The 24,902-nt window shown below is 49.9% G+C and overlaps 10 protein-coding genes across 10 annotated transcripts; 6 read left to right on the forward strand and 4 right to left on the reverse strand.

The window, feature by feature from the left end:
- Positions 1-114: 114 nt before the first annotated feature.
- On the forward strand, positions 115-1,555 carry N7518_007061 (acyl-CoA desaturase; the record flags this gene model as incomplete). The annotated part of the gene is made up of 4 exons (XM_057187988.1): positions 115-368; positions 436-856; positions 916-1,002; positions 1,055-1,555. 4 exons carry the CDS (start codon positions 115-117, stop codon positions 1,553-1,555), a joined length of 1,263 nt encoding a protein of 420 aa, XP_057039691.1.
- A 1,856-nt stretch (positions 1,556-3,411) lies between these two features.
- On the reverse strand, positions 3,412-4,137 carry N7518_007062 (uncharacterized protein; the record flags this gene model as incomplete). Its single annotated transcript, XM_057187989.1, has 1 exon — positions 3,412-4,137. One exon carries the CDS (start codon positions 4,135-4,137, stop codon positions 3,412-3,414), a length of 726 nt encoding a protein of 241 aa, XP_057039692.1.
- A 453-nt stretch (positions 4,138-4,590) lies between these two features.
- N7518_007063 (glycoside hydrolase family 16 protein) lies at positions 4,591-5,544 on the forward strand (the record flags this gene model as incomplete). The annotated part of the gene is made up of 1 exon (XM_057187990.1): positions 4,591-5,544. One exon carries the CDS (start codon positions 4,591-4,593, stop codon positions 5,542-5,544), a length of 954 nt encoding a protein of 317 aa, XP_057039693.1.
- Positions 5,545-8,795: 3,251 nt separating this feature from the next.
- N7518_007064 (aldose epimerase family protein) lies at positions 8,796-10,040 on the forward strand (the record flags this gene model as incomplete). Its single annotated transcript, XM_057187991.1, has 1 exon — positions 8,796-10,040. The coding sequence occupies one exon, from the start codon at positions 8,796-8,798 to the stop codon at positions 10,038-10,040; it is 1,245 nt and encodes a 414-aa protein (XP_057039694.1).
- A 447-nt stretch (positions 10,041-10,487) lies between these two features.
- Positions 10,488-12,119, reverse strand: N7518_007065 (putative actin-related protein RO7; the record flags this gene model as incomplete). The annotated part of the gene is made up of 1 exon (XM_057187992.1): positions 10,488-12,119. One exon carries the CDS (start codon positions 12,117-12,119, stop codon positions 10,488-10,490), a length of 1,632 nt encoding a protein of 543 aa, XP_057039695.1.
- A 322-nt stretch (positions 12,120-12,441) lies between these two features.
- N7518_007066 (crossover junction endodeoxyribonuclease) lies at positions 12,442-15,208 on the forward strand (the record flags this gene model as incomplete). Its single annotated transcript, XM_057187993.1, has 3 exons — positions 12,442-12,455; positions 12,606-13,968; positions 14,036-15,208. The coding sequence occupies 3 exons, from the start codon at positions 12,442-12,444 to the stop codon at positions 15,206-15,208; spliced, it is 2,550 nt and encodes an 849-aa protein (XP_057039696.1).
- A 535-nt stretch (positions 15,209-15,743) lies between these two features.
- N7518_007067 (uncharacterized protein) lies at positions 15,744-16,844 on the reverse strand (the record flags this gene model as incomplete). The annotated part of the gene is made up of 1 exon (XM_057187994.1): positions 15,744-16,844. One exon carries the CDS (start codon positions 16,842-16,844, stop codon positions 15,744-15,746), a length of 1,101 nt encoding a protein of 366 aa, XP_057039697.1.
- Positions 16,845-17,253: 409 nt separating this feature from the next.
- spb4 (ATP-dependent RNA helicase SPB4) lies at positions 17,254-19,270 on the forward strand (the record flags this gene model as incomplete). Its single annotated transcript, XM_057187995.1, has 3 exons — positions 17,254-17,549; positions 17,606-18,109; positions 18,166-19,270. Exons 1-3 carry the CDS (start codon positions 17,272-17,274, stop codon positions 19,268-19,270), a joined length of 1,887 nt encoding a protein of 628 aa, XP_057039698.1. The 5' UTR covers positions 17,254-17,271.
- Positions 19,271-19,914: 644 nt separating this feature from the next.
- On the reverse strand, positions 19,915-22,401 carry N7518_007069 (uncharacterized protein; the record flags this gene model as incomplete). Its single annotated transcript, XM_057187996.1, has 4 exons — positions 19,915-20,983; positions 21,019-21,091; positions 21,148-22,063; positions 22,117-22,401. Coding segments are annotated over 4 exons (2,343 nt in total), but the record flags the coding sequence as incomplete, so codon positions are not given.
- A 721-nt stretch (positions 22,402-23,122) lies between these two features.
- Positions 23,123-23,408, forward strand: N7518_007070 (uncharacterized protein; the record flags this gene model as incomplete). Its single annotated transcript, XM_057187997.1, has 2 exons — positions 23,123-23,154; positions 23,204-23,408. The coding sequence occupies 2 exons, from the start codon at positions 23,123-23,125 to the stop codon at positions 23,406-23,408; spliced, it is 237 nt and encodes a 78-aa protein (XP_057039700.1).
- Between the last annotated feature and the right edge of the window lie 1,494 nt (positions 23,409-24,902).

Below are 24,902 nucleotides of genomic sequence, written 5' to 3' on the forward strand. Positions count from 1 at the left end.
TCTGGATCCAGGGTCCGCAAATTTGAAATATTTTCATCTCGCAGCCATCACTTCCATCCCCACAATTTCATAAACACTTGAAAGAGACCTACAGGTCTCGTCTCCACTACTACAATGGCGAAAACCGAGCCAAGTGGTGGAAAGCAGCATATCAGCGAGAAGCCTGTCACACTCGGTAACTGGTACCAGCATGTCAACTGGGTCAACACAACCCTCATCCTGATCGTACCCGTCGGTGGCCTCATCGCTGCATGCTACACACCGCTGAGGGCAGCCACTGCTGCTTGGGCAATTCTCTACTACTTCTGGACCGGACTGGGCATCACTGCCGGCTACCATCGTCTGTGGGCGCACCGATCCTACGAAGCGTAAGCCTGCTACTGCCTCACCCTAGTTGCTTCGGATGAAGTATTGACTAACATCTGATATCTCCAGTGTCCTTCCAGTCAGAATATTCCTCGCATGTGTCGGCGGTGGCGCCGTCCAAGGCTCGATCCGGTGGTGGAGCAGTAAACACAGGGCCCACCACCGATGGACCGACACAGTCAAGGACCCATACAGTGTCATGAAGGGCCTCTGGTATTCGCATTTTATGTGGATGGTTCTGAACCAAAACCCAAAGAACAAAGGCAGGACCGATATCTCCGACTTGAACGAGGATCCCGTCGTCGTCTGGCAGCACAAGCATTATGGATCGGTCATCTTGGTTTTCGGGATGTTGTTCCCTATGCTCGTTGCTGGCCTGGGATGGGGTGATTGGAAGGGTGGTCTTGTATATGCTGGCATTCTTCGGTTCTCGTTTGTGCAGCAAGCCACCTTCTGCGTCAATTCTCTCGCCCATTGGTTGGGTGAGCAGGTTAGTCATTGTCCATATCCTGTTCTTGTCATATTTCCGTTCACTCTGACACGCGTTAGCCATTCGATGACAGGAACTCCCCTCGCGATCACGTCGTTACCGCGCTGATCACTCTCGGCGAAGGTTACCACAACTTCCACCACGAGGTAAGAAAATTCTTCCCTTATATTTACTTTGCATCCACTAAACTCTGACCAGTTCCCCTCCGACTACCGCAATGCCATCCAATGGTGGCAGTACGATCCTACCAAGTGGTCAATCTGGACGTGGAAGCAGCTCGGTCTGGCAACAAACCTCAAGGAGTTCCGAGCCAACGAAATCGAGAAGGGCCGTGTGCAACAACTACAGAAGAAACTCGACCAGAAGCGCGCCAAGCTTGATTGGGGTGTTCCTCTGGATCAGCTGCCTGTTATCGACTGGGACGATTTCATTGCTGAAGCTCAGAGTGGCAAAGCTCTAGTCGCCATTGCCGGTGTTGTTCACGACGTGACCGACTTTATCAAGGAACACCCTGGTGGTAAAACCCTCATTTCATCCGCCATTGGGAAGGATGCTACTGCCATTTTCAACGGCGGTGTCTACACTCACTCCAATGCCGCCCACAATTTGCTTTCTTCCATGCGGGTTGGGGTGATTCGCGGTGGTGGTGAGGTTGAGATTTGGCGTCACCAAAACAACCAAAAGGGTGTTTATGTTTAATCTTTGGGAAGTGATTAGAGATCGGTTTGCCAATTTGTCAAGTTTCAAGTTTCAAGTTTCACGAGAATATGAACATCCGCTTCTACGGCCCCGGCAACTCCGGGGCCGACACCAATTCATAACTTTCCTATTACGAAGTAGATAGAATTGCTTCAACTTGCCTGCTGTATTCAAAGTCCATAATTAATCAATAATACTCTACTATTGTATGCTCCATGGTATTTCTGTGGTGCTGAACTAGTACATTTTCTATTTGAAAACCACAAAAAAGTACAAGAATTAGACGAAGAAGTAGTATAAGACCAGATAAAAAAAAACCATAAAAGACATAAAAAAAGCCGTATATTTAATCTAAGATCAATGGTTGGTTGTGCTATTGCGAATGCATACCACCTATTCTTGGTTGATCGGATCACCTTATAAAGTCACCTGATCTACCACTATGAAGCCATTCAGAGATGTTGAATACCCTGCCATGTTTGTCCTGTTTGATAGGCTTCAGCTCTCTGTTTGTTTGTAGAGATCATTTACCACCATAAGGCTATTCAGATCTCACCAGATCTACGCTTTATCACCCGATCTAGGCTTAAAATAGGGACCCGTGGTGGATGTCGACATTACTTGCGGCTTCATGGGAATCTGAACAATTAAACAGTCTCCCAGTCAGAGCTGTGAAGACACCACAACCAACATGGATCGACGCATTTAGCCTACGACTAGGCGGGTGGTTAGAGACCCTTCAATGACGAGTCTTGAAAAATACCATGAATGGCAATGAAAGTGACTTTCAGACGGCCAATACCAATGCCAATGTCAATGCCAATCGCTTCTTGAATTGAATTATATGATAGAAAGCATACCCCATACAGATCCAGAATAGTGCTTTTGGATTTTAGATTATGTCATATTAAGACGTGAACATGATGCTGATACTTGCTGGAATACGAATTTTATGATGAGCACAAAGTATATCCAAAGCCAACCATAGAATATGGCCCGCGACGAATTTGGCTTCGGCTGCTTTTTTCTCTCTCTTACTTCTTACTTCTTCTTGTCTCTCTATGTGCCCATTTCAACCTCCCCTCTCCTCACGCTATGGATGAAGATTTCAAAGATAGCGTAATCATCGTTATGTCAATTGCGAGCATCATTTCCACTGCACTTGCTACCATTTTCTTCCAACTGTGGATGGCCTATCGCCTCGAATTTCGTCGTTGGTCGGTCCAGAACAAAGCCATCACAGCACACGGACAGTATTGTCCGACTTGCGGTTCATGTTAAAAGCTACAAGGACCGGACACTGGTGATGGTTAAGGCCCTCTCGAGATGGGAACTTAAGACAGAAGTTGCCAATTATAAGGCTTTTCGAAGAGACAGTGTGTCTTATCAATCTAAGTTTGCGGAATGGAGTCAACGTGAGTTGATTTGGTATTCGATCAAGACGACAAATGACTCATGAACTCGTTAGGCAATTAGGGCCCGGTTTCCTTAGAGAGTGATCAAAAAGGGCCCTCTTCTTTAACCTTTTTTAGATGGCTTATTTTAGCTAGAACCACTCATGTATTTCTGTTTCTTTTATCAAACCCATGAAAAGTGATATAAAGATTACAATTTCTGTTTCCTGCTCCTTGGGCAAAAAAGGGCTGCCATATATCCGTTGACAGGTTCCAATGTAGCCAGAAAGAGTTCATCTCGCTTCCAAAATAGCCCAGGTTCGTCGCTGCTCTGGGATCCCTGTCAACAAATCTTAACCCGTTACTTCTCTAGTAAATACTGCGTCAAATATACTTCGTCCTTATTACCTACTAAGCAACCGAAAAGTCTACGTCTTCCCGGTGCAAGTCAATTCGCGCGACTCATTTTAAGCCATCTCCATTGATCGTATTATGATACTTTTTTTTCCAAACATGTACGGGCCTGGCAAACCCCTCCTCGTCCCTCTCAACTTCCAATATGCTCTCAAATCCCAGCGCTTTCAACTCATTCTCAAACGGCGGTCTGATCTGGATCGTCTTATACGTCTCTCTCAATTCTTTATTCTTCTTTGAAGCTCTCGCATAATTGCTCATAGGCTGCGGCTCCACGACGAGATAGCCGCCCTCATTCAGTATGCTTTGTATGTGCGCAAATAGCGTCAACATCCCGGAGTCCCCGTTGTTGAGATGAACCCACTTGGTCACAGAGAGCAGTAGGACAACGTCGAACTTGCCCAGCGCGGTACCCGTGTACGCGGACGCATCCACGAAGTCAAAGTGCTCGAATGTGCACGGCCCGTCCGGGTACGCCGCCTTCGCCTGCTCGACCAGCCACGGGTCGATATCGACGCCGACTGCGGCGGCCGCGCCGCAGTGCGCTATCGCCTCATAGGTCAGTTTGCCCGCGTTGCAGCCTAGGTCTATGACTCGCGCGTCGCGGAGGATATCTGATGGAAGAATAGAAAGGCGCTCGTCTGGAACGGTGGGTGCCCGAAACTTGGCGTAATATTGGTGGTAGTTGCCATGGCGCGCGGCGAGGTGCGTAGCTTTGAAGCGCTCTGCTTTGGAGAGTTCTGTTGCAGGCGGGGGATGGCATGCTTCTGCCATATTTGGGGATAGTGCAAGAGAGCAGAGAGGCACGTGTTGGCAATGATATTGATTATCTCGAAATAAAATGGGTAATGATGGGACTAACGTTAAGTTTTAGCGCACTCGATAGGCCATATATTAGAATCTTGAAATTTTGTGATGCTCCGAGAGATTTGTAGGGTTTGCATATTCTCGGTGCCTGAGGCACTAACTACTTAGCAGGTGGTAGTTTATACGATCTGAGTCTTGGTCTAGCCCATGGAGGCATAACGTGTCCACTGATTAGATCTGTCCAGTCTCAGAAAGGAGCAATATTTCCCCAAGTAGGATGGCGAAAGGTTGTGAAAGGGAATTTTGAGGAATTCGATCCTTTCGGGATATCCACAACATGACGTCAGCTTTGCTTACTGTTTCCTCCGGCGCCTACACTACTTGTGCAACCCTAACATCCATACCGAGGTCGTACTCAACATGCCATTCAGACAGGCCCTTCAGGGCATTATCGATAAGGCAGACAAGGCTTGGGCGGAACTAAGCCATCACGACAACCCTCAGCCGGCACCGTCGTACAACAATCCCCCACCGCCTATTCCGACCGCTAGCAAGCCCCCACTAGCTTATCAGGAACAGCACTCGCAACCCCAGATCTACTGGCAGCCCAATCTACATCCTCAAGTACCGGTATCTTCCAACTTTGCCCACGAACAGGGTCAACATGGATGGGGCAACAATGAATCGCAGAATTATACCGACAGCCCGCATAACTCATTCCATTCAAGCCAGGGCGATGCGGTGATCGTACGCGCTCTGATCAACCACGGGAATCCCGACCCTGCCCAGAAGTTTACCAGCGCCAGACTGTCGAGTCACCAGACCCTCAGCCGACCACGGGGCTGTCTATCGGCCAGGATTACGGCGCCGGTGGCCCGAGGTATCTGGCCTGCCTTTTGGCTGCTGCCTAAAGACCCCTTCAAGTGGCCTGAGGATGGCGAAGTCGACATAATGGAAGCGTGGAACGGCGATGCTGTCAACCACACTTGTCTGCATTGGGGGAACTTCAACGGCGAGGACTGGAATAAGCATCGCGTTCTCGAAACCCCCATCCCCAACATTAGCTCGCCGGTAGGGGTGAGGTACGATTTTATCTGGGATGAGGACGAAACAACGGGCAGCGGGCGCTTGGTCTGGTTGATCGATGGCACGCCCATCATGAGGGCCGAGAAGCCGCCTGGCACGAGGAAGATGAGTGAGTTCAGGATCCTCATCAACATCGCTGTTGGAGGAAATGTCTGTCAGGGAAATATGCCCAGCGATGGATACTACGACACAGTGGTTCGTGAGTTGGCCATGTGGGACGCGCCCCCTGGAGGTTGGAATGAGTTTGACAGGGCTTGGGGATATTCCAAAGATGGCAATACCATGTAACGGAAGGAAGGAAAAAGGAAATTTACACTACAAAGTAAATCAACTATACCCACATCCCCTACTTTCTACAGGTAGTATCTCTGACTAGGCGAGTGAGATGAGTTGCCGCATAGTGATAGACCGAAATTAGTCGTTTAAACAAAATTCGAAGCGATGCATCTTGGCTCGTTTTCTTTTGACCGGAGGGCCAGGTAACTATTGGGCTTACCTGCATGTCTAGTTGGTACGTGTAACCAAGTTCATAGTCCGCCTGGCCATGTACCTAGTCAAGCAAGCCTCTCTCGCCATCACCTAATTTGTCGGACGCTGTTTACCTCTTTACTTAGCGCAGGATCTATACCAGTCAGAGACCTTGTAGATCTAGCGGTCTTCTGGATGCTATACCAAGAATAATATTAGCGTAGCCTGGCAGTATGAGTTGTATGGCTTATCCTTATGGAGCAAAACAAGAATTGGAAGATTACAGCGACTCTCCATCCTTGAAATTCTGATCTAAAGCTAGCAAAGCCCAGACATTGACATCCGTTTCATCAATGCAGAGCCACAGTTCATTCAGTCAGAATCTTGTGAAACAATTGAACGACCAAACCAGAAAACAGACACATTCATATCTCAAGTCACCTAAGCCACCGTCAATCAGTGCCCTGAATCATGTTCTGATAAGACTTAGTATACATAGCAATCAATAATTGATCAGACGTAATAGTACTGACCAGAACACAGACCCAGTAGTAGTAGTGAGTCACTTCTTCCTTGTCGTCTTTGTCGCCTCCACTTTCGCTGTTTTCAACCCGAGTGCCTCAGCACACCGGTTGCAGTACATTTTCGAACCTGAGTAGGCAGAGCACTCCTTGTGCTTGGTACAGCGATTGCACGCCACAATTGCCATTTTGTCTGAATTCTGGGGCCATGCATTAAATCTAATGTATAACGAAGTCTTCAACGAAGTCTTCAACGAAGGGCTATCTTACCTTGTAGATAGAGATGAAAGAACGTGTGTTCTGGGAATGTTTGTAGATTATCAAGTGCTTGAGTGAAATAAATATAGGCATGATTGGAAATCGTGGTGACCTTATTATATTCCTAAACCTAATCGTCATTACATACTTATAGACCCCAAGCGGGGTCTACTTTGCTCTGTTTGGATGGAAACTATACACTGCGGGCCTTTACGAGGACGCCACCGGCATAATACTGAAGCACGAGGTGTAGCGGGCTACACGGCGACTCTATCGGAGCCACTGTGATAATATGCTGGTTGGTGGAATAAGGCTATATTTGTGACTTTCACCCGGGTGAAGATGCCCTTGCACTAGAAAGGAAGTCCCATCGGCATAATACTAGAGCACGAGGTGTGGTGAACTACACAACGACTCCATCGGAGCCACTGTGACAATATCCAGTTGGTGGGATAAGATTATATTTGTAACTTTCACCCGGGTGAAGATGTTCCTGCACTAGAAAGGAAGCCCCCCTGAAGTCGAGGCTGCCACTCATCACCCTCCGACTAGTCATGGCATCCGGTACTCTGCCTCACATGAGTTGATATGGTATACTGATGGTAGTATCTTGTATACTATATTTATTCGAGTCTGACGTTTGATGGCTCTTGGTCTCAATTTCTGTGTTCTTTTCTGTCCCTATAATCAACGGAAAGGGAAGTCCAAGGATGCCAGATAGAATCAAGTACATAGGTGTCTACAAAGTAGCAAACCCAAAGTCGATGGTGAACCCGTTATCATCGATGTCATTAGCGCCAGCATACTGCGTGTGGTCCCACTGCGGATGGCCAATTGTCGGCCCGCAGTGATCAGAACACGTATGCGGCTGATTACGGGCACAGGATGACTATTGGGGTCCAATTTGGGGCCACACGGGCTCTTCAGTCACGAGGCAGCTGGTAGGCGTGGTACTCCGGGTCGGAGGGGGACAGTAATTCTCTACCACGTGCCTCTGACCGCTAAGTTATTTGAGAGAAGCAATATACGCAGAAGGACACACAGAAATAGACACAATACATATTCAACTTGTGACTATACTGCACATACTCTTTCTACCATTAATCACCATGCTTCTGAATCCGTTACTACCATGCGAGGGCTCAGTGGCTCACTAACTTTCCATGGGGAATATCTGCTACGTACCAAAGGCCAGGATATGGCCTCCAGGTTGTGGCGCCGGATACTCCATACGTGGCAGCGGCTGGCCCAAACAAGGTATACTTCATCGACACCCGGTTCGACGCCGAGACTGCAAAGCACATACATCACCATAGACGAGGTTTGGCTACGGCGAAATTGAAAAACAGTGTGACTGGCGAAACGACATTCGTTTTTGACCCCTTCTATGCCAAGGTGCTAGTATTTGCAAAGGGAATGAACAAGCACAACCCGGGGCTCAAATTGTCTGAGCATGAGATGATCTGGACAATATACAACATATCACACTCACGGATTGATTCCTGTCAAAATTTATACCACGAAGGCTGTCGTCGACATACTAAGTGAGATGGACGCCAACTACTTCCCGTGAGTGCGCCCAAGCCTGAGAGCGGAATAACTCTCCTGACATCGATAAATTCCTGACAGGGATGTCTATAAGGCTAAAGTTCCTCCTGGGAGCCAACCTTAGAATAAACTACATATCAAATGGAATTACCCCGTGATTGAACCTTGGAACCTTAGAGGCTCCTTCCACGGTTACCTCGGCAGGAACTAACCCAAGTTGGAAAGGTGGACGGGTAGGACGCTGACTAACAGCCCCGGGCGGTGAACATGCAATTTGAACTCCACCGGAGTTTTGCCGCATGGACTCAGCGAAGCATTTGTTCCGTGCCGTCAGTGGCAGAGCGCCTCTTGAGCTTGACTGGACCCACGGCCCTTAAGTTACATCCCCCAACACCCCGGAATAGGGGCTCAGATCTTCCCCCTCATTATCTGGCGTCCGCTTTGCCCAACAGTCCAATGGTTGACCTGCATATCGATCACACCACCTGCATTCGGATAAATCCTGGTCTCTCTAGAACCTTTACCCCGGTTTCTGTCCATGTCCCCGCCCCCTAGCGTCAAAGCCATGCGGAGGTAGTTTAGCGCAAATTGGGGAATGTTTATTGCGATCCGAACGGAGCTTCTCATAAGATGCCTGCACCCCGCGGTTGGCTACGTTCATCAGTTTGCCGTCCCCGGATTACGTTTCGTTTTCTCCTCCTCTTTATCTTGTTTCTTTCAGTTACAACTCTTTTGGGAATCAAAATGCATTTCAAGTCTTATGTGACAGCCGCCCTGTATGGGCTGCCTGCCTTGGCCAATGCTGCACCGTCGCCGTCTCAGGCTGTTCCCTCGCCTGCTAGTGACTCAAACTCCGATCACTTCAAAAGTTATACGATCAAGGCTGAGAATATCACTGCCAAGCTGATTCCGTATGGTGCGCGTCTCACCTCCTTGCTAGTTCCAGATCGCAACGGCAACGTCCAAGATGTGATCGTTGGCTACGATGACCCCAAGGAATACCTGCATGATAGTGAAACCAATCGCACGTTCTTCGGCGCAGTTGTCGGTCGCTATGCCAACCGTATCAAGAACGGTACCTTCACTATTGATGATAACACGTACCACGTTCCTGAGAATGAAAACGATGGCGTGGACACTCTCCATGGTGGCTTCACCGGATATGATATGCGCAACTGGACGGTCACTTCGCACAGCGATTCCTCTATCACCTTCACCTTGTTCGATCAAGGCTTTGAGAAGTTCCCAGGAGACGTCATTACCCATGCTACTTTCAGCGTGTCTACCGAGAAGACACCGGCCAACCCCAAGGGACTTCCCCAGTTGACTTCAAAGCTGGTGGCTCTCTCTCTTACAGAGAAGACCCCCATCATGCTGTCTAACCACATATACTGGAACCTGAACGCGTTCAAAGAACCCAACGTGTTGAAGGATACCACCTTGCAGCTTCCCCTCTCGCAGCGATTCGTTGGTGGAGACAGCATCTTAATCCCGAACGGCACCATTCACGACGTTGAGAAAGCCTACCAAGGAGCTCTGGACTTCACCAGTCCCAAACTCATTGGCAAGGACATCGAGAAGACCTACGACCTTTGTGGCGCCGGCTGCACAGGCTATGATACGTGCTTCCTCGTCGACCGGCCCTCAACATACGCGTCTAACTCGATCGCCACGGTCCTTAGTGCCTCATCCAGCTCCACTGGTATCAGCCTCGACGTCGCTACCAACCAGGCCGCGCTGCAGATCTACACCTGCAGTGGACAGAACGGTTCCATCGCCACTAAGAAGTCGCAGGCGAAGCGCAACGAGGCTGATGGTGGTGACTCCGGTGCCACCCACGTTAACAAGTATGGATGCTTCGTTATCGAAACCGAGGACTGGATCGATGGTATCAATAACCCTGAGTGGGGTCGTGTTCCCTACCAGATCTTTGGTCCTGATGATGGGCCCGCCGTTAACTGGGCTACCTACCAGTTTGGCACTATTTAGATTCATAGTACGGGGCGCAACCATACTTGCATTGGATCAATATTTATCTCTACGTGGACCCTACGCGTAGCGCTTATTTGGCATTCATTGCCTCAATCTGTGCGAATGAGAGCCACCTGTGGCCAATTCACAACCGAAAACAGACATAACAGAATTGAATTTGGCTATACATGCAAACTCCCTCAATGTGTGCAGCAGATAATAGACATCTAAAACTTCGACAAAAACTACCCCCATTACCACCACTCCCTTTCACAATCTCATCCTCCCAATAATTCAGATTGAAAGTAATCCGTTCCAGCATTCAACCGATGGGTGCGATTAAATGCCGAGATCTTCGTAAACACGGCGATCCTATTTGGGAAGCTTCATATAGAGAAACAGTAGGGAAATAACGGCTCCGGAATCCAATGGGGTATCTATCGTTTTTGAAAAATGTACATAGTTTCATGCCCAGCCTGCAAGCGTCCAACTCGACCGATCACCGCCAGATCTCAAGCCCGATCGACGATCAGGAACAGGATGGTCAATATCTCTTGTAGCTCCAGCGAGTCCGTGCTGTAAGAACTTCTCTCGTTCGATCTCTACCATCCCCCGGATCTTCAGACTGGTTGTCAGGCTTGCGCCTGCCCATGGACCAAGAGATTCAATTTCGCGCAAGACTCCTTGGATAGGCACTGGGATGTCTTTGTTTTGTCGGCGGAGCTTTTGTTCCACGAAATCAATCTCAGGCACTTCTTTCGAGGGGTCGGCGGGTTCGTCATCGCTGGAAGGTGCTTCCACATTGCTCTTAGGAATCTCAGGTTGGTTGGATGCTTTCTGGGCCGAAAGTCTGAGCTCCTCCAATCTCTGTCGCTGTCGCTCTAGTGCTTTGCCTCGAATTGGACTCCATCCGTGACGATCGATCAAGAACGAGACTTCTTTAAGGACCCGCTGCCGTAGCCCAGGAATTCGAGAACCGCCGCCCACAAAGACAATACGGGACATGCATGTTCCTCGTGCATCAGGGTACAGTGAGAGAAGGGTGTTGTAGACAAGCAAAGGCAAGGATTTTTCTTCTTCATCCAATTCATGTTCTGCGACACCTGGTGCGAATAACACCTTCTCGGTAGGTTCAGCGAGACGTGAAAACGGCACGTCCATATATTCTTCCTCGGGATTTGCGGGAGAAGGAATCGACAATTTCAGGTCGGGTTCATCTGAGTTTTCATCTTCTTCTGCCTGCGATTTGCACCAGGCAAACCGACTAACAACTTCCTCACAGTACGCGAATCCAACAGAGATCTTATCCACAGTCTCCGTACCCTGGTTTCCGGAAGCTAACCCGGTAAGAAGAAGCCCCATTTCCTGCATCAAATGCTTCATAGACCGTGTCGTTCTCTTTGTAGTCATCTCCCGGTATTCGTAGATCGCCGTTGCCGTAGTCTCGGCCCAGCCAAGGTCAACCACCAAAGCCGACCGCAATCCCGCAGCCGTGGCCGACATGGTCGCACTAGACAGAAGGGTAGCACTCGGGAAGCGCCATCGACTAAAGAGCGTCGACAGCAATGACGACAGCAATGGGTGTGGCATGAGAGACGGCAGGACAAGAACAAGGCGAGATGTCCCTGCATCCGTCAACAGGAACTGGTTGTATGTCTCCCGAAACGCGCGCTCGATCTTATCCTCAACCAGGCCCAAATCAACTTCTCGAGAATCTGGCCGCCACAATTCATATGTCCGTGTCCACTCTTCTATGTCGACGGGCTGCGCTAGCCGTCCAGCACCGCTGCTGCCCTGAATCCATCCTCGGTAGTCCCCCGCTCTCCGCGAGTCTTCAGGTCCAAAGCCAACCACACACACAGGCGCGCTGCTTCCTTCAAAGCCTGCGCGGAGCCATCGTGCGCCTATCTCAAATATGATCGCATCGTCTTCGCTTCGAAAGGTGGAACCCGGTGATGTGCTGCTGGCGAAGGAGGGGTTTCCCGAATGTGGTTGTGGTGTATGAGGGGAAACAGGTCTCGCTGTCTGGATATTCCGCAGACCAGAAGTTGCTGATGTGCGTTTACTGGCACCCATTGAGGGTGTATCACTCGACATGCTTGGATGAGCTTGGGCGCGTTGCTCCCCTTTCTGGGAGCAACAGGAGTTCGTAGGGTTCGTAGCGACAAATATTCGATTCACCTGCGCACAGGTCGGGGTTTCAATGCCATCGGTTTAAATTCAAAGACAAAGTAAAAATAAGATCTATAAGCTTGCCCAAGTGGTTGGGGGAAGCTCGTTGGTAGGCAACGGATCTACATCGGGCCGTCTTTATTTACTTCACAACTTCCTCTCTCCGCAAAAACCACTGCATATTGTACATCTTCTAACACCACATGGGCACTTAAACTGCTTCCCATTTCTATTGCTTACAGTCGGCATGGGTATTCCTGGGTAAGTCAAGTCATATATTCTATTTGATTTTACATGGTGGAAAACATATATATCGCTATGAGCACCGACTCAAAGCGTTGTTTATCCATCGCATAAGAAGCCGGACTTCGTATCTCCAGATTCCTCAATCCAAATACTAACTTTTTCAAGGCTCATCAATGCAATTGGCCCAGGAGAGCGTATCTCTCTGGCCAAGTTGGCAGTGACGCACCTCGAGCGGACAGCAAGACCGATTCGCATTGCAGTCGACATTTCGATCTGGCTCTTTCAAGTCCAAGCGGGTAGGGGCGGAAGAAACCCAGAGCTACGCACACTATTTTATCGATTATTGAAGTTACTTGCATTGCCAGTTCACCCCCTTTTTGTCTATGATGGACGGCAAAAACCTGCTTTTAAGAGAGGCAAAGCAGTCTCATCTCGCAGTTATGGCAGTGCGCCGATCATCAAGCGTTCCAAGGACCTCATCGAACGATTCAGGTTTCCGTGGCATGAGGCACCCGGCGAGGCAGAAGCCGAATGTGCACGGTTACAGCAGGCAGGTATTGTAGACGCTGTCATGAGCAACGATGTCGACGCATTGATGTTCGGATCGTCTTTAACTATTATGAACTTCTCAAAAGAGAGCGGAAGCGGCAGCTCTTCAGCAACTCATGTTACATGCTATGCAATGGGACAGGATGGACATCCATCCAATATACCCCTTGACCGACCGGGAATGATCCTATTCGCTATGCTCAGTGGAGGGGACTATTTACCATCTGGTGTTCCGAAATGCGGCAGCAAGCTCGCTGCAGAGATTGCCAAGGCTGGATTTGGCGAGGATCTTCTGCAGGAGCTTGCGTCGCAAGCAGACGTGGATGCAGGGTTGAACGAGTGGAGAGAAAGACTCCAATATGAACTTGAGGAGAACGAGAGTGGATACTTTACGAGGAAACACCCAGCAGTTCGAATTCCAGACGCTTTTCCGGACCGACAAATTCTCGAGTACTACGCCCAGCCCAAAGTTTCCGGTGATGAAGAAATGGCACTTCTGAAAACCCGTCTCGTACAGGCTTGGGACAAAGATATCGACCCCCTGGCAATCCGAACATTTGCCGCAGACCATTTTGAATGGAATTATCGATCGGGGGCAAGGAAATTGATCAGACTGCTGGCTGAGCCTCTTGTCTCGTACAGACTCCGTCTCCAGAGACCAGTTCTAGGCGTGTCGCCTGGTTTCTCATTTGTGCCCGATTGCCCACCTGGTCTGCAAAAGGTGTATCGAACCCGATCAAGCTTCGGCACTGATGCAGTGCCAGAACTTCAGCTAGATATGCTACCGGCAGATATTGTTGGGCTGGATCTCCTTGCCGAGGAACCAAACCCGCCGTCCGAAATTAGTGTACAGGAAGCTGAGGAAGAGGACGACCCAGAGGTAGTTGCTGGATCACCACCTCCGACACCATCGAAGTCTCGGATTACAAAACAATTTGATCCGTTCTCCCTCGAAAAGGTCTGGATATTCGAGACTGTCGTAAGACTGGGTGTTCCTGAGGTCGTCAAAAATTGGGAGAGGGAACAGGCTGAAAAAGCCGCGAAAGCCGAAGAAGCTGCGGCGAAAAAAGAAGACCGGTACTCGGCGCACCGGTCCCAAGAAAAAGGGACCAATTGATGCTGGAATGAAACGGGGGAGTATCCTGAAATACGGAACACTCACGAAAGAAAGGTCCGAACTGTCAACAACTAAACAAACACACTTGTTGAAAGCCGCTACATCGGCTCAGAATCCTCTTTCCCGACTTGTGGCCAATTCTGGGTCTTCTTCGCCAACAATTGTGGACCAGGAAGACGATATATTCTCCTCTCCGAGCATGTATATTCAGCAGAGGTCTTCACTGACGATGCACTACGTTTCTCGGGAAGTCGATGGTCTCCTTGATACATTCTCTTCAATGTGTAACCTGTCTCCTTCTGCCAATATCAAGCGTCACCCCATATCGGACCAGTCTCGCATTAGATCAAGGCGCACAGCTTTGGGAACTGGTCAGGTTGATATTGAAGAATCTGACGCACTAGACATGAACACCGATTATTCTCCGTCTCGCCCGACACGACGCATGGGACTCAAAATTAGCTACTCGGTCTCCGACGTTTGTGAATCTGAAACTTTCATGGAGGACTTTCCAGCCAGAGCACTCTTGGAACTGCCTTCTCTGTCCGGGAAGACTTTATCTAAGACCAAGAAGATTCCCAAGGTGCAGTGTGAAGAAAAGGCCAGGGTTGAACACATCGAAAAAGCCATCGAGTCCCTTTCTCTGTCATCGAAAATCGACGAGGAAAACACCGCAACTCGCTCGTTGCGTCAACCGCCAACGAAGAAGGCACCACAAGCACCAAAAGTTCGGACTCGTTCCTCTGAAGTCGAAGATATCAAACCACCCCGATCTTGCAGCCAAGCAAATCCCAAGCCCGAACTCGAGCCCGAGCATACATTACCATTGAACTTGAAGACATGCGAAAACAATGAGATTAACGAGGTAAATCGGTCTCCCAAGAAATCTTCAAAGGGGACGAGCACAACGCCGAAGCATAAGACCATAGGGCACTTGGAAAACATTATATTGCACGACGGCTTTTGGTCGATCGACCCGTCTCGGCATGAACAAGATCCGTGCGAAGGCTCAGCTACCGATAGCCTGAGCACAGCGCGCAGACAGACTCAGCCTGCCAAAAAGAAAAGAATCCCACGCGTCAGTATTCTTGACCTCGTTTGATTAATACCTTTCATATACCCTTCTTCTCGTTTTGGCGGATTGGCGATGGCATCAATTTGAATTTTCCCGGGTCTGGAGTTTTTGCATACAACCATGTGGAGCAACCGCATTTTTTTGTTAACCTACGGCGTTGGATAAACATGTCGAGTACCTCTATCAAGAATCAGGAAAGCTGACTTCTCGAGGATGGATTGCTGGATGCCATGTACATATGTCGCAGAAATTGTAAATAAGAATACCCTATGCATATATCCGAAAACGTACCAAAGCCATGTCCCAGAAAGTAGCTATGCAGAACACACATCCAAAGAATAGAAACGGAAGAGAAGAGGAGTATCAAAATGTGCATGGCTTCCACCAGTGCCTGTCTAGACAAGAATAGAATTCTTGATGCAGCACAATACCAGAACGTAGAGGAGCAAAAGAGAAAAATGTCCGAATACTAACCGTCAAGCACCCAGATATAGCATTAAAAAAAGAGCAGGGAATATTGTGCAAGCGCTGAGAAATAATCAGGAGTGTATCATTTATCCATCTACCCAAAGACCTTAAGGAAACCCCAGAGGCCAACTCCACTCAACACAGGGATCGTCAGGTTATCATCCCAGCCCCAAATATCAATGAACTCGCTGCCAGCGGCAACGACGCCAGAGACGAAACTCATGACGCCCAGAGACAAAGGGCCAGTGATGACCGCCGAATCACTAGGCTCCCAACCCAGAAGGCCGCGAACGCAGTTCGGGAGCAGATTCAAGCGTCCCGTGAACATAAAAGCGTCTTCTGGGTCATTGGGGAAAGCGCCAATGTAAGGCACGAACCAGCCCCAGAAAGCAGCGGCGGTGACAACACCCACCAGCCAGGCCGCCATAGTACCAGCCAAGCTCTTTCCGGGACGCAGACGGGGGGTGTAGCGGCCGTACAAACGACCGAATGTCGAGGCGGCGGTGTCACACCAGCTAAGGAGTAGCACGCTCATGACGCCGACATCCTTGGGGAAGAAGCGGAGAGCGACGTACGCTCCGAGGAGATACCAGATCACGCCGTTGTAGCCGGTGACCTCGGTTTCGCGCATGAGCGCACCCATAAACCGAATATATACCTTGTTGACCCTCTCGAAGCGATGGCGGATCAGGTCTGTTGCGGCAATAGGCACCAGTACGGTAAAGAGCACTGGTGTAATCTGCAGCGTTTGGACGCCTTGGCTGTATAACGACAGAGTCAAGAACCCGATTGACACGTGCAAGAGCTTGCGCGGGATTTCATGGCGATGAATGAAACTGCGGTAGCGTGCGTGCAGGGGGATCAGCCCGAGAGGAGATGGTGATCTTGACAAGTCGCGCAGCGCGTCGGTAATGCTTGGTGGGGATAGATGGGTGTTCGAGTCGGTACCCTTTTCCGAGCGCGGCGGCGAGGCGGGTATCATGGGGTGTGATCGGCGGTTGCGCCGAGCCGAGGGGGATCTTGATTCTCGCGCTGAGCCAGAACTTTCGGCTGAACCATCTGGCTCACGCTGGCGACGGGCTGCAGACCGTGTCATCGGTGCGATGTATCCGTCGGGTGTCTCTGACCGGTCCGATCTGGAGGGGGTCGGTGATAGCACGCGAGGTGCCTCCGGTACGGGTTGTGGCGAGGACATGTCGGGCGCCTTTAATTTAAAAGAAGGAATCGGTGCGACTCGAAGGACACCAGAAGGTGGGCGTACAGATATCTGCGTTGTCGCAAACGAATGAGCCACGAAAATATCAATGGGCTTGCTAACAAAGCAATGATAGGCGGTTCGATGGCACGTGACGATTCTTTATTGTTACTTATGGACGAATAAGCTGGAGACACAAGGCAGGATTCCAGTACATGATGCGATCACCAAGCACTTGTTATACCATGTAAAAGTAAAGTAAACGAAGCAAGGCTAAGTCGAGAGAAAAACAGATTCACGATCTCGGTTTTTCCGACCACAGCCGTAGTCACGTGTCTGGTATCTAATCGATAACGGATATTTTTTTTTCTTTGCGATGGCGGCTCGTGAAGCAATTTGACGACTCGGTGTCTGTTGAGATTAATAAATGCCTCCCAAGTCGTCTTCAAGAGCGTGGGATGCTCTCACGCCCCCGCTGTCAGAATGTTCCCTCGACGCTGTGGCCTCAATGGGCTTCACGCGCATGACTCCAGTCCAAGCCTCGGCCATTCCTCTGTTTATGCAGCATAAAGATGTGGTGGTAGAAGCTGTCACTGGAAGTGGAAAGACACTGTCATTCTTGATTCCAATTGTGGAAAAGCTTCTTCGCCTTGATCAGCCTCTCAAGAAGCATCATGTTGGAGCCATTGTCATTTCTCCTACAAGGTGGGTAATGCGCAAATCCAGGTCTGCAGAGTTCGTTGCTAATATCGGTATACCAGAGAATTGGCCTCGCAGATTCACCAAGTTCTTCTCTCCCTTTTGGAGTTCCACCCAGCGTCGGCCGCAGCCATCAGACCCGCCGAAGATGGTGCTCCTCGTGCGAAGACCTCTTCCTCGACATTGAGGGTCGTCCCACAACTTCTTCTGGGTGGCGGGACATCTCCGGCAGAAGATTTGAAATTATTCCTTAAAAATTCGCCCAATGTATTAGTCTCTACACCCGGACGGTTGTTGGAGCTACTTTCGTCGCCTCACGTTCACTGCCCTCAGGCTTCTTTCGAAATGCTTGTCCTGGACGAGGCCGATCGACTTCTGGATCTTGGGTTCAAGGACGACCTGCAGAAGATCTTAGGCCGGCTACCGAAGCAGCGACGGACAGGATTGTTCAGTGCCAGTATCAGTGAGGCCGTTGATCAGATCGTCCGACTTGGTTTACGAAATCCCGTCAAAATTGCCGTCAAGGTCAGAGGAGCTGGCGTCGAAGAAAAGCGCACTCCAGCGAGGTATGTCCTTTGATTTTTTCCCCCATTCAGAAATGACCGATCTAACCATTGAACAGTCTGCAAATGACCTACTTGACAACACCTCCGCTTCACAAATATGCTATTCTGAAGCACATCCTCTCCAATGTCCAGCCCACGCCTCAAAAAACCATTTTCTTCGTGTCAACATGCTCCAGTGTCGACTACCTCGCCACAATACTACCCATAATCCTAGGAGACGAATACGTGCTAGTCCCACTACACGGGAAACACCAAGCCAACGTCCGCCAAAAGAACTTCAACCGCTTCATTACCTCCACAACCCCCTCCATCCTCCTCACCACCGATGTCGCCGCTCGCGGTCTAGACATTCCCTCCGTCGATCTAGTAGTCCAGATCGACCCACCCTCCGACCCCAAAACATTCATTCACAGATGCGGTCGTGCCGGTCGTGCGGGCCGCCGAGGCCTCAGCATTGTCCTCATCCACCCGGGCCGCGAGGAGGACTACGTCTCATTCCTGGAAATCCGCAAAACGCCCGTGGCGCCATACAACCTACCCGAGTTCACGGACGAACAGGCCACAGCCGCGACAGACAAGGTCCGCAAAGCGGTGTTAAAAGACCGCGCCATGCACGACAAGGGCCAGAAGGCGTTCGTCAGCTGGCTGCGCAGCTACAGCAAACATCAAGCAAGCAGTATCTTCCGAGTTGCAGATCTGGACTGGGAAGCTCTCGGAAAGGCATGGGGACTCCTCAAGCTGCCGAAGATGCCCGAAGCCCGCTCCTTTGAAGGAGACCGGACGCTAGGCATTAAACTTGATTGGTCCAACTACACGTACAAGGACAAGCAGCAAGAAAAGCGCCGCAAAGAGGCTATGGCGGAGGCTGCTAATGGACAAGGCACTGAGCAGGGTCCTAACAAGCGCCGTGCTACGGAGAGTGTGGCTTGGAGTCAGAAGACTGAAGAACGGGATAAAAAGTTCAAGAAGAGGGAGTTCAACAAGGCGCGGAAGGAGAAGGAGAGATGGGAGCAATTGCCAGAGGATCAGAAGCAGAAGGCTCTTGAAACGGAGCGCATGCTGGAGGAGATTCGTGCTAAGAATGAGCAACAGCGGTTGTTGGACCAAGCTAGCAAGGCGGAGGAAGCCAATGGCGATGGTGAGTTCAAGGGCTTTGACTAGGTTAGAAATAGCATAGTAGATATCTATATCAATACCATATCCTGGGTTTAATTCCCCGGTGTCACTCTATACGAGCCTAGTCTTTACAATCTGTTGACTTGTATGGGAAGCTAAGCAATCCTTTCAAATGCTCCTTAACAACGCTAATATTCACTCATTACATGCGCTAAATAGCAAGAAAAACAAAGCGCAAAACGCAAAAGACGAAAAAGACAAAGACGTAGACTCGTAGGCCCATGCATCCAAGGCGGTCCAACGAGTCACAACACCGAAAGAATGTATACAGGATTTCCTCGAAGGCTCGACCCAAGCCCAGTTCAGAGGTCCAAGGCGGGCCAGCGAAAAGCCGGCACCAGCCTGGTTCCATCAGAGACCCAAGGCGGGCCAAGGGAGCCCTAGCCCCAGCCTAGAAAGGCGGGCCAGGGAAACCCGGAGGACTTCCATCTTTTTCTTCCGTTTTTTGATTTTTTTCTTTTTTTTTTTTTTTTGATTTTGATAAGTAGCAGGCCGAGAAGCTTGCTCTTCGGAATCTCGTAGTTGTATTTCGTTCCCTAGGGGGAAACCGGGTGCTCAAGGGAAATGCGACCTCCAGGTATTTCTGAAGGTTCCCTCTCTGGCAAGTCTTTTTTTTTTTTTTTAATTTATTAAGCTGCACGCCGAGCAGCAAGAAGGTCAGCAAACTCCTTGTGGCAAGCATCATAATGTGCCTCCTCGGTGGGAAACAGATCAGTGCGGACGAAAGATCCTCTCTGATATTTCTCAAAGTTAGGATCGTCCCAGTTAAAGGTCTCGATCCAAGTTTCAGTCTCGGGCCACTCGATCTGGCTTAGATCGCTAGTGGGGCATGCCGTAGCCATTGAGGTTTCTCTCATCTTGCGACGTTGGACGGTTTCCACCTCAATAGACGAGTTACAGCTACTCGAGAAGCGATGGGCCGCGCGAAGACGACTGGGGGTCTTCGGCTTGTACTGCTCTGCGGTCTGACGAGCCTCTGCGATCTGACGGGCCTTGCGGAGTTCCTCGGCGGAATACTCGATGGGCTCTGACGTGACCTGGTCGTTGGAGCTTTCCAACTGGATATTGTCAGAGACATGCTCCTCTTCCGGTGCATCGCTGACTGTAGCCTGTTGAGTCGGGGTATCTTGGCGCACACGATTGGAGACATCCTCCTCTTCCGGCACATCGATGACTGTAGCCTGTTGAGTCGGGGTATCTTGGCGGACACGATCGGAGACATCCTCCTCTTCCGGCGCATCGCTGACTGTAGCCTGTCGAGTCGGGGGATCTTGGCGCAAACGTTTGGAGACATGCTCCTCTTCCGGTGCATCGCTGACTGTAGCGTGTTTCGTCGGGGTATCTTGGAGTTCCTGCTCGCCTGTGGGCAAGTCGTCGTCGTAATCATCGTCATCGTAGATGAAGTAATCTGGGTCAAACCCGTAACTACATCCTGGAGGGTGTGGAATGACATCGGGTGACGTTTCTCGCTTACGCTTCTTCGATTCGTTATCGTAAAGCGCACGAACTTGCTCGATTGAAGTTACAGGTTCGAGGTCCGCAGGATCCGACATCCCGGCGCGCATGCGCGCGAGCAGTTCTGGGTCGAACCCTTGTGGGTCCAAATCGTAGGAGTACTTCTTTCTTGTGCCGACTTGTGGAGCGCGTGCCCTGGCTGTCAGACGAGAGTTTGCGGTTTGTGGCTCTGCAACGCGCGAGCTAGGAGTGGGCGATTCGAAATTTCGTGACGCCACAACAGAGGAAGAAGGGGGGCTGAGGAGGGTGTCGCGACGGAGTCATTTCCCGTTGGATGTTCAGGTTCGACCACTAGAATCACCATGTTAGCCACTATAAATATATGCCATGATATGAGGGGCGCCTACCTTGTGGGACCTCTGCAGTTTGAGGCGCATTGCCTCGTCCCCAAATACCAGTCACTGAATTGAATATCCATTGGCGCCAATTAGGTCTGTTCTGATTTTGGTTCTGATTCGGTGGGAGTGCAGAAGGCAATGAGGATAGCGGGACAATGCGATTACCCTGAGGTGCGGTCTCTTCGCTTGCCTGAGAGGCCACGGGGGTCGAACTGCCAGACCTCGCATCCTCTCCCTGCTGAGCCAGGAGTTGGGGGAAACGGTAAATGGTACGATCGATTCGTCCTCCCCTTTCCGCTTCGCGTCGTCGCGCGCGATCCGCATATGTTCTGCGAGAGCTGCCGCGAGGACGGTTTTCGAAGCCGGGTGGAGTTTGGAGGGTCAACTTGTGACGTTTCGAAGGCGAAAGATCATCTTCGGATGATCGGTTCCGTTTCCTAGTGGGTTCTTCCATGGGGGTCAGCTGGGATTCATCCGGGGCATTGACGCCAGGAAATCTGCGAGGAAAGTTCCTCCAGGGGGATGGTGGGGTCCAGGGAAGTGACCAGGGGATTCGGCCAAGTCTATCATAAACTTGGCCAGGCGGCCAGGCATACTCCATCACGGGCGTTTGCGGAGGGGGGGGGGCTCGCTCAGGCTCTCTTTGGAGGAGTGCGCTGGCTCTCCCATAGCGAAAGGCCGACATGACTCGTTCTCTGAACTTGCGCTGGGGAGGAGCCTTGGGAGCCTGGGGAGCCGGGGGGGTCGGGGAGGCCTGGGTGGCCTGGGTGGCCTGGGTGGGACTGGGGGGCAACGTACGGGTGTCTGGTTGCTCCACAGACGGAATGAGCGCAACGGGGTCTTCCTGGGGGTCGGCTTCGGTGCCGGCAGCAGCTTCAGGCTCCGCGGTGGGAGCGGCCTTCTTCTTGCCCTTGGGCGCGGCCTTCTAGGAACATGAGTTAGTAATGAACAATTGTGACATTTTATTTTCTGACTGACCTTCTTCCGGCCAGCTCTCTTGGCTGGCTTCCGCTTTGGAGCGGGCCGTTCTGCAGCAGACTGCTCGGCAAGGTCTGGTGCAGACTGTGCCAGAGGCACAGTCTCTGTCGCGGCCTCCGTCCCAGCCTGTGCCGACGCACTCCGCGTCTGGCGACGGCGGCGTGGGACGTACTCCGAAACTGGCCGAAGAACGTGGTTCGACCGCAGTCTCATCTTGGCGAAATGCGCAAGATGAGGAGGATGGTTGGTGTCGAGGTTGTGGTGTGAGTGGAAAGTGAGGGAAGTCTTATTGAAATAAAATCAGTCAGTCAGAGATATCCAAAGGCTATCTAGGTACAAATGTAAATACTGACTGATTTGGTAGAGTCGATCACAAAAGACTCTGGTGAGAGATATCCAAAGGCAATGCTCTGGATGGTAATGTTGTGGGTGATGGAGAGGAGAAGAGGAGAAGAGGAGAGAGGGGGGAAGAGAGGGGATTAAATAGGTAAACAATGCGGTGGACGCGACCAAAAAATTAGAAGGAAAGAGCGGTTTGTCTCGTAGTCGCCAGCGATTGTCTGGTGGTCGCCAACGCATATAACTTTTTCGGAATTGGAAGGCGCGACCCGGCAGAATATCTGGTCCCTAGGCGGTATGTCCCTCTATAGAGGCTGTCGCAAGGGACTCTATTGTTCCAATTGTTCCAATTATTGACATTATTCTTTGATTTCACGCATTGTTTCAATAGGTTATTGTTAATTCCATTCTATACAATACCCAGGCCTGATGCATTATGTAGCCTTGTCTCTCCTATCACATATGATCTAGCTCTCGGGTTATCAAAAGGTCTCCCAATACAGGCTGTCCGTATGCTGTAGAATCAACCGACCTTTTAGTGGCCCTTTCACTGACCCTCAATCCTCCCAGGTAAAATATATATCTCTAGCCGCGATGTGAAACACTTGATCCGGCTCACACATCATTAGACGTTCTATCTAGACGGCCAAGCCATCACTGCGAAAAAATGTCAAGCAGCTACATTCACGCTGTAGCACAGTACATCGCTTAGAATTTGAACGGATTATTCCACCATAAATCACAACAGTCATCGTCAAACTCTATATGACCTCGCTCACAACAAGATCAAGGTCCACGAGAAAACTTTGGAAACTCGGCTTATGGAAGCTCTCAAGATATTATATGAGCCTGGTGCTGAACACTGGGACCAAAACGTAGACAATTTATCGTTCTGCGACAATGGGGGCTGCGATGATGGCAAAGTTATGGTTGTCGATCTCGAGGATGTCTAGTTCCCCGACAAAATTAGGCAACGGGAAACCAACGTTAACTTAGGTGGCGTGAGTTCTCTAATGAGCGACTTCAGAGACGTTGGAGACCGAAATCGTGAACCATCGCCTGTTAGCTTCTAGATGACAAGACCCGGTGATGAGGTTACATTGGGAACGACTGAACTGAGAGGTTCTACGCAGTTGATGAACAGAGGAAACACAGAGTAGTGGAAGTCTATCGTGCCCTTAGCAGATACAAGGAAAGAGGGTAACATGAGGCAATAACCAAGAGGGCCTCCGAAAGATGAAAGATGAAGGCTTCCAAGAATCTAGGAAATGGGCAAAAAGCTTTCGTCTCTCTCCCTGACCCACTGAATACATCATCTATAGAGGAGGTCCCAATTACGTCTTATATACTTTTAAGCTCGGCAAAAACAAACTTCTCATTCAGGTCCGGCGACTACAGCAGCAGATAGATTAACCTGGTTCCCGCATTGGTATCACGTCCATTAAACCTTACCCTCCGTCCATGCTGAGTAGAGATATATGTAGTTGGGATCGTCACATGCTTGACAATAACACTTCCAGCGCTGCCGCCTTCACGGAAAAAGTAATCCTTACTCGACCATCCAGCCTCATGTCCTGACTGGCTATTTCACGAACAATAAAATTTTCCATACTGAGTTTTCCAAACGCAATTCATTCTGTAACTTTCGTTTCATCTGTAAGACGTTCCCTGAGCTATGGTCTTAAGATGCGATAACTAACTACGCTGTTGAGATCTCTTAGTTACGTATATTCAACGGAGTACGTAAATACTAGTTGCGGAGCGAAGCGAAGCAATTAAATCATAACCTCGTGTGTGTATGTCACGTGGCCAGGTGTTTTTATCCTATTTTTATCCTATGGGCTCCAAAATCATAAGAAGCTATGCGGTGAAAAGTCATCGGCTAACTTTGGCAGAATAAATAGACTAGGCAGAGAATGAACCATAATTATCTTCCCCAGAGCTTCTACAGTCACACTTTACGTAGCATTAGAAGTTAGAATCAGTCGTTTTGCTCTGCAACGACTATCGGGCGGCCGCAGGCCGTCCAGATCCCTCGTAGTTAGAGGTAACTAGTGCTAAGGTCCGGGCCGAGCCACGACCCACTCACGAACTATGTAGTATCCTACAATGTTTAATAAGAAGACAGACTTTGATTTTATATAATTTTAGAAATTGTTTCAATTGTTCCCATCATTTTTTTTGGCATAAAGAAGAGAGTTGGAAAATGCCATCGATATTTGTGTAGGTGATAGATCATGTGATGTAAGAAATCGGCTCTCTAACTACCAGTATATTCAGCCCCCATGATCTGACCTTCAACCATCTCTTCAAACCACGCACGCAAACAATGACAATGATACGCTGCCTAAAAATACCCAAGAAATTAACCCAGCCTTTACTATTACCCACCTCTCGATTCTCAACCCCGCTTCTACAGTTCATTTGGCATCCTCAAAAGCTCAATC

Source organism: Penicillium psychrosexuale (genome assembly GCF_028828465.1).
Source record: "Penicillium psychrosexuale strain IBT 29551 chromosome Unknown utg000004l, whole genome shotgun sequence".
NCBI classification, from domain to species: domain Eukaryota; kingdom Fungi; phylum Ascomycota; class Eurotiomycetes; order Eurotiales; family Aspergillaceae; genus Penicillium; species Penicillium psychrosexuale.